This window comes from Lipotes vexillifer, unplaced genomic scaffold, assembly GCF_000442215.2.
Source record: "Lipotes vexillifer unplaced genomic scaffold, Lipotes_vexillifer_v1.1 scaffold341, whole genome shotgun sequence".
Lineage (NCBI taxonomy): Eukaryota > Metazoa > Chordata > Mammalia > Artiodactyla > Lipotidae > Lipotes > Lipotes vexillifer.
In genome coordinates, this window is record NW_006797957.1 from 1,630,553 (window position 1) to 1,639,072 (window position 8,520).

At 48.1% G+C, this 8,520-nt stretch overlaps 1 protein-coding gene across 5 annotated transcripts in view; it reads right to left on the reverse strand.

The window, feature by feature from the left end:
* NRP2 (neuropilin 2) overlaps window positions 1-8,520 on the reverse strand; it is a 115,963-nt gene that overhangs the window by 29,731 nt on the left and 77,712 nt on the right. For all 5 annotated transcript variants that reach the window (XM_007470001.1, XM_007470002.1, XM_007470000.1 and 2 more), the window contains exon 13: window positions 1,288-1,550. In XM_007470001.1, coding sequence (XP_007470063.1) covers window positions 1,288-1,550 — 263 coding nt within the window. The remainder of the gene's footprint in view (window positions 1-1,287; window positions 1,551-8,520) is intronic.

Here is an 8,520-nt window from a genome sequence, read left to right on the forward strand (position 1 = left end):
CCCGTGTCCCCTGCATCGGCAGGCGGACTCTCAACCACTGCGCCACCAGGGAAGCCCTCCCTAGCCATTTTTGATATTTTTTTCTCATAAATCTTTCAAATGCCCAATCCAGGTATTTGGAAACTCAGAGGACACGAGCAGGTGGGGGTAAAGTGAGAAATGTAGTATACAGGTTTGTGTCGCCTTGGGGGTAACTCTGTCATATGGCTCCATTATTACAACGAGAAGGGAAGTGATTTTCCTTCACCACTAGTTTACTGAGCACCTACTGTGTGCCAGGCACCATGACAGTTACAAACCCTAATAAGAGAAGAAGACCCTCTGACCAGGAAATCTCACCGTTTAGTGGGCGAGACAAAAATGCCAACAGGTACTCGCAACACCATGCACTGAGGTTTATAAGTGGGAAGGCAGGTGGGGGAGGGGAGGGACTCAGGCTGCCTAACAAGCTCGAGAGTGACTGCAGGCAGCACACAGGAGCCCCTCTGCTCTGTGGTCTCCATTCCGCCCTCATTCTCGCCCTCCCCAGGTTCTCTCTGCAAACGAGCACATGTCCTCTGGCAAGCTGAGCGAGCAGTTGGCCGCCTCACCAGCCATCTGTTGCTGCTCCTCGTCTGGGGAGGAGCAGGTTAATGCTTTGGCTGGTTCCCAGTCACCTCTTCCACAGTATGCCTACTCCTACCCAAGTTTCAGCCCCAGCTGTGCGTACCCATCTGTGCCTCGGGCGCTTGCTCTGTGGGGCAGAGATAATAGAACTCAACTCCTGGAGCTGCTGGGAGAGATACCACTCACTTAGGAGTCTCTCTGGTCTGCTGGCCACTAGGCACCAACAGCGACCCCTCCCCTTCCCGTGTTCACACTTGCTGGGACAGGGGTGGGAGGCTGTTTCCCTCTCCTCTCGGAGTCTGAGGGGCTCCACAGGCTTCTTTCCCTTGTGAGTGGAGGGTTGGTTTGTGTTTATTTCCCTGGCTTCTGCGTCCCTTTGTCAGCCTACCTGATAGCAATCTAAAATAAAATGGAGAGAAGAAACATTTGTCGGAGAAGGTTTCAGCAATATAAAAGGCGATAGGAGGAACAAAGAACCGAGTCTGGGTGTAGAGATAGGCACATTCTGAATAACAAATAAGAGTGTCATTTAGTTGCCATGGCAACGTGAGAAACACAATGAAAACAGCGGCGCTTAACCGCGTTCCCTAAAGATGAATGGGCACGGCCCTTTGAAATATTGAAACACAGATCACAACGATTCCCTCGGATCTCCGCAACGGTCTCCCGTCGCCACCCCACCTGGTACTCCATGTCATAGCTGGGCAAGATGATCCGCCCGTGTTTCCACTCGCCGCCCTGGTCCTCGCGGATGACCCAGAGGAGCTTGCTCTCCTGGCTGGCTTCGCGCACTACCTGCAGCGCCACCCCGCGGCCTCCCGTGGCTTGGTACTGGAACTCCATGCACACGGGGCTCCGCGGCAGGTGGACGGGTGGGCTGATGAGCCGCGCGTACTGGCCCTCTCTCCCGCCATCACTCTGCAGCCGCAAGAAATTCCTGTCATCTGGGGGGAAACAAACCCAAACAGGGGTTCCTGGTAAATAATTGGGAAAGACACCAGTTGGCAGTTGTGGTCCCTCCAGGGGGAAGCTGGGGCAGAGTTTGGGTGTCTTTTATTTATGAAATAGTTCTCCAGACCCTGTGTCCCTTTCTTAGGGCTCTGGAACCCGGACTCAAATGCTGCATCCTCTCGAAGCCCTTTCTTGAGTCTTTACGTCAAGAAGGTCCCTCCTGCCTATTTCCCTGCATCACTTCTTTTGTGCCTTGTACATATGGCACCTGGCGCCGCTGGCCGTAGGTCTTGGCTGGCTGTATTTGTACTTGTCTTTCCCCCCCTAGATTCCAAGAGGCCAGACCTACGTTTTACGCATCATCGGCTTACCCAAAGGGCCAGTGCACTCTAATGAACTGGATAATAAAGTGGTGAAATGGCTGCTAGACTAGAGGATGTTTCTGGCCAGGTGGTTTATAATTCAAGCCTTTATCATCTTGGCTGGGCACTGTCCAAATGGAAGACATTTAAAAGCTTCTGTCTCCGACGGTGCTACTGGATGGTGCCTGGTCTCTAGTAACTGCAACTCGGAAGACTCACATCCCTGTTCAAGCAGAACAGGGAATGGTGGCAGCACAGGGGTGATTCAGGGGGCCTGAGACCCCAACCCCTTCCCTGACCAGCCTGGGGAGGCCTGAACTTGGCCTTCCTTAGAGAGCCAGGCAAACACAGCCCCAATAAAAACAAGTGCTGTCATCATCACTAACAAAGGCTAAGTGTTTAGTTTAGCAGAGAACATACACATATTGGGAAATGAAGGTTTCACCCATCCAAATGTTTGAAGAGCGTGTCTTTTGGCCGATTAGCTTTTAGATACATCAGGTACTGTGTGGGAGGCCGAGTTCCCGTTCCTGCTGGCAGACCCCATGCCTTGCAGACACAGGTCTGGGGACCCGCACCAGCAAATCCAGCTCGTGGAGGAGCATTCCGGCCACTTGCACGGAGAACAGGATGGCATCTGAGGAGAAAGTCTCACGGCCTCCTTTGGGCCCTGAAACATCTTATGCTGAACACTTCTGCAAGATGGCGGGGGCACTTTTGCACCACATACCCAGCACATCAGACACCTCAGGATCAGGTTAACCTGAGACGTGGGCACAGAGCTCTCTTACTCAACAGGGACTGTGAACCTCCTGGGCTTATCAGGGAAGGACAGGCGGGCACTCCAGAGCCCTGAATCAACAGGGTACTCCTGGACCACCGGTTTGCTGTTGTTATTCCTGCTGACATCATCTCTCTAGTGAGAGCGGAGCCTGTGACAGTCATCAGTGGCCCAGAAACAGCTCTTTCAGCTCTCCTCTTCCTGGCCACGTCTCCCCCTCCCCCGCTGTCTCCCCTAAGTCCGGTCTGGTTAGATTCTCCAGGGTTATTGCTCTAGAAGCCACCCTCCCCTGAAGTCAAATTAGACCAGCTTAGGATGCATAGTTGGGATTCCAGTTTGGGCCTCCTTAACCATCCAGAACCACGTTGGTCTAATATCCCACAACACGGGACCTCTTCAAGGCCAAAGTCAGCACAGATAAGTAGGCAGCTGTCTGGAGCAGAGAATTTTAATGATGGTGACCTGCTGAGGGGGGAGACACTGGTGCCACAAGCAGACACGCAAAGAACTTCTGAACCTGTGCTTCTCCTATCAGATCTCATTACTGCCACTATTAATGGTAATGATTTTAAGTCACATTTGCATAATGCTTTACAGGTTACAAAGCATGTTGATACGCATTCATAATTTAATCATTGCTATATGCTTGTGAGCTAGGTCTTACTAATCTTATTTTGCGCAAGATGTAGAAACTGAGGCTCGGAAAGGTTCAAGTGACTTTCCAAGGGAGAGAGGCTAGTGAGTAGCACAGCTGGACTTGACTACAGGTTTCCCCACATTCATGCAGTAGGTCCTTCACTTCAGCTGTGACCCCAGTACCTTGTCCCAAGTCCGTGTAATCAATCACATGCTATTCAAGGCAAACTGGCTTCTCTGCTGAGCGCTGTTGCCTTTCCTCCAGTTACCTGTAATTCTCTGCTCCCCGACCCCCATCCCACCCCTTTTGCTAGGTTTTCTCCTAACCATTCTGGCACATTTCAACATTAATTCCTCTCCTCTCTCAACAACTCGAGCATCTACTGACCACACCACTGATTTTACCTTGCTTTAAAAAGGACTGGAGGCCATTTTTCATGTGCTTCAGCAGGTAAACACCCACTGCCTTGTACCGTAATTTAACCGTTTGGTGTGTGTCTTTCTTTGTGTAAGGTCCTGGCCTTACACATAGAAGGGTTAATAATGCTTCTCCCTGCCCCTAGATAGTGACAAATATATGCCACCACTCAGGAAAATTTTGTCCCCATGAATGAATGAATGACAAACACATGGATAAAGAATGCAGTGAGGCTGCCCATTGGAAACAAGAACAGAGGGGGAATCACGTGGCCTCCGGTAAGCCCTCAGGTTCATATAATCTTCTCTCACAGTTCCCTCCCGTTCTACTGAGCCAACAGCCTTTTTCAAAGGTGAGGTGATTTTTTTTTGAGATGCTCTGCTTTTTATTACAGAACATTTATACTGCAATATGAGTATGTATAAAGAAAAAGGTACAATAGCTTTTGCAAAGTGAATATACCTACAGTCAATAGGCAGATCCAAAAACAGGGTGACCTGGGGAAGCATCCAGTCCACTGAGCTACCAGTGAGAACCCCCCAAATGCTCCCATGCTCCAGTCATTTCCAAACCTTTACTGCTTCCGCTCGTATATAAAGGAAACCAGATTTCAGAGACTTATTATTCAGTCTTCTTCCTTCACAGTTTCACAAATAAGACCCACTGGCTGCCTGAAAACTGCTTTGGCAGAAATACTGTCACTTGTGTGAATTTACATTCCTAAGCAGCAGGGGAATCATAGCATAATGGTTGGAATTTAGTAAGTAAAATGTGTGTGGAGGTGTAAAGAGCTGGGCTGGCTGGATTTTATCCGGTCTGTTTTATTTACCCACCCTGTTGCTAAAACTTCAGGCACGATGAGGCCAAAGGTTTCACAGACTGCCTCTCCCGGGGACCTGAGCTGGTCCCCTCCTCTCTCCCTCCCTTTCCTCTCCTCTCTTCTCTCTCTCTCTCTCTCTCACAATAAGATGATAATCACTATGCATGATTTAAAGGACCACTGGAAGACCAGGGAGTTAATGCTGGTGGCATGCTAAGCACGAGCAGCTGAAGGATCATAATTCAGTGCTGACATCTGAGCTAATCCACTAGTTTGCAGAATCTCAAGACAAGCAGGCCTCTGAATTTCACTTAGTGAAATCATTTGTGCCCCACTTGTCTGTTAAGTGCTACGAGCTCGAGGGAAGAAAGATGATATGTAAATTTAAGGAATTAGCAGTAGACATCAGTCAGAGGGACGCTGAGCTGCAAAACGTTCCTGCCTGTCACTGACAGAGGACTGATTAGAGGCAGGACATCATGAAGGAATGGCTTCGGCCAGGAAAAGCCCAGAGATAGGGAGAGGAAGAGTAGGGGCAAGAGAATTGTTGTGACCTGAGCACCTCTGTGTGCCAGATATCACACTGGTGGCTTTGTTGCCTTCCATAATCTTCCCTGTGAATTAAGTGTTATGTTCTCCATTTTTACCAAAAAGGAAACAGAGGCTCAGAGAATTGAAGTCATGTGTCCCAGACCACTGCTAGAGAGTGATGGAAGTAAGATCTGAGCCCTGATTGGACTGAGAAAAATTGCCAGAAACTCGCCTCTCATCTGGGCTGGAATCCTAATGTTCGCTAGTCTTTTAACGCCTCAGTCTTCCCATCTGTGAAATGGATATAATAACAGCAATACTGCATAGGGTCGTGAGGAGGAGGAAATGGAAAGAGCCTTGTAAGGTGCTTTGCATACGAACAACGCTCCATAAATGCTCTGATCTTCGTTTCCACTGCCATCACTAAACCCACTGCCTCCTGTGCTGGCCTTTTTGTTTCTTTTAGAAAGAAAAAGGGTCCAAAGAGCACCAATAATCTGGGAGGACCAATCCAAGACTCAAAGGAAGTAAGATTTGGCTCAAGGACAGTAAAGATGTTCTCTGGAATAAGATGGTTCCCAGATCCATCCTAACCCCAGAAACCAGCCAGCCTCAAGTTGTACATCAGACCCTGCTTACCACATGCTTTTGGGTCAATCTACGGTAGATGAAATAAAATAATACATGATTCTGGAATGAGAGTGGGACCTCAAAAGACCATTGAGATGGGGCCAGCCGTGCTGCCCAGAGGAACCACGCTGAAAACATCCGCAGAACAGCTGTCCACCCTTCGCTTTAAATTCTCCAGAGGAGGAGTTTCCATAGGCCATGCTGGCAATGTGTCTTCTGGGTCACAGCCCTGACTGTCAGAAACTTCTTAACTTCAGTTTTCAGTTTTCCTACTGTCATTTAGACACATGTCCTCCTCCTATTCCCGACGGAGTGCAGCCAATTGCTGTCCTCTGACTTAGAAACATTTTCACTCGCGAAGAATTAAGACCCTGGTCTTCACTTCCTCAGGAAACACAACCCTTGCCTCTTTAAATGTTCGCTTTCCAGGGCTTTGGTTGTGGCAGGTCTCCACGTTGACCCTTCGCCAAGCTAAGCGCTTCAGTTCTTTGAAGTTACTGCACCCATATATGTGCTGTGAGCGAAGCAGATGTGCTATCAGTGGAGTTTGTTCTTCTAGAACATTCTAATTTATGGCCTACCACTGCCAAACACAGAGGAAGTTTTAACAGACAGTGGCTGTTGGTGACTTGATAGAGCAAAGGGTTGACCTGGCATGGGTGGGCTACTTTATTGATTTACTTAGACTTCAGGGGAAAAGCCCTTTGGATTGTTAAGAGGTCCCCAAACATGGCCAGCTAAGAATCAGCTCTACCTGCTGGAGGCTGTCTTCTTGTTTTTGTAGCTGATGGCAGTGATGTCGGCGATGGATAGCTTCCAACGGGAAACGATGCAGAGGAGATACATTTAGCAGCAGAAAGAGAATGAAGAAAAAATGTTCCAGAGATACAATCCGTCTCCCCCCAGACCTGACATGTTTGGGAGGCGTTTTGCTAGGTTCTTGACTCAAAACATCTGTGGTTGCCCATGACGCAGGGAAAACAATCGCATGGGAATGAACAACAGTTCAAAAGGGCAGAGACGAAGTGCAGAGGACGAGGTCATTCAGCGTCTTAACCTGCTGCTGTCTCTAGAAAGGGTCTCCTGACATTTCACCTGGCGATTTATGACCACATCTGGCTTCAGCTGATCACGTGACCACTTCTGGCCCAACAGCAATGGAATCAGTGGTGCCGACACCTTACCAAAGCCCGAAATAAATCACCAGTCTGATCCTCCAGGCTATCGCAAAGCCAAACACACCATCTGTCCAACACACGCATCTCCTGGCTAGCATCTTGCCCTCCTACTAGAACAACCATCTGAAAGAATATTTAGTGCTGCAGGAGATGGAGTCTCTTTGTATAGGTCATGCTTAAGACATGAGTCAGCCCCTCAGCTGGCCTCCCAAGGTCAGACCATCTCTGCTAAGGTCCTCAAATGAACAACCGGCTAAGGGAAACACTGACTTTGGATGAACTCGGCAGGATGTTCTCAAGGTTTGCAATTGACCATCTTGTGGACGTTTGAGGTTTCAGGCTTGGGCTTTGCGGGAGTCTATGTTGAGCTGCTTTTTTGGTATGTCGGCTTTCATGAAGGTTTGCAATCGACTCAGTCTTGTTATCACTCTGCCCCTTCATTATCAATCTTACACACTCAACCAATCATGACTTTCAGAGTAAAAGGACGAGCTTCTCCTCTCTACGGCTGTCTTTTCTACAAAGTCAGAGATGTCTTCCTTCCTACGCTCCTTAAAGAAGGGCCTCTATGCTTTCCTTTTCCAGTTGAAGTCATTCCTTAAATACGGCTTTCTTTCAGCCCAGCTGTTCCTGGTCTTTAATTATCTAGCCTGCTCTAAGCCCGAGAAGTTCCCGTCTCCCTATTTGTAGTGGCTGTGCCCCAGACACGCCATAGCACCCTCTTTCTGAAGGCAGTTCAAGCTGATGCCAATCCCGGGTCTGGATTGTTTGCTGCCATCGGTCCCACCTATGAGGAAGGTCTTTTGAGTTAAGAGAGTTGCTTTTTAATTCACAGAGTCCCTGCTAACTCACCGCCCAAAATCAAGCCCATTGTAAGCAAATTGACTCATCAGTCATTTTCACTGCTTTCTTTGTGACTGTCTACTGACCACACCCACTCACACTTAATCCTCTTGTGTGTATGTCCCATAGTGAACCACAGTTCTGGTCCTCCACTCTCATGGGGTTTATTCAGTGGCCCAATCTGCATCAAAACAGCCCTACGGAAAAGTCAACAGAACTACCACTTACATCTGATGGAAGAGCCGCCACTTGTAAAATTTGAATATTCCAGAAGATTGTATTCTTGACTTACTCTCACTTGTTTTTGAACCCAGAGTAAAGGTTCTGGTCTCTCAATCCAATAAGCATATAAATGCTAGGTAGCCAAAGCTCTGTCCTTTTATAAAGGCATACTATTCCAAACAGCCTTTGCCTGATTTCTTTATGTCACTTCCATGATTTGAAGTTACTGAAATGAATTAATATTGTAGTCACACTTCGTTAGGTCAACAAATATATAAAAGAACACACATTTAGGGTGACCACACACTTGAGGATTCTGAAGCTGACCTGGAACAGTACCCTTTATCTCTAGTATTGTCTCATTCCTGAAGATAATAATAACAACAACAACAACAAGAACAACAATAATAATAAAGCAATTATTACTAGTATTGCTATTACTTAGTATTTACTCTCTCTTTTTTTTTTTTTTTGCGGTACGCGGGCCTCTCACTGCTGTGGCCTCTCCCGTTGCGGAGCACAGGCTCTAGACGCGCAGGCTC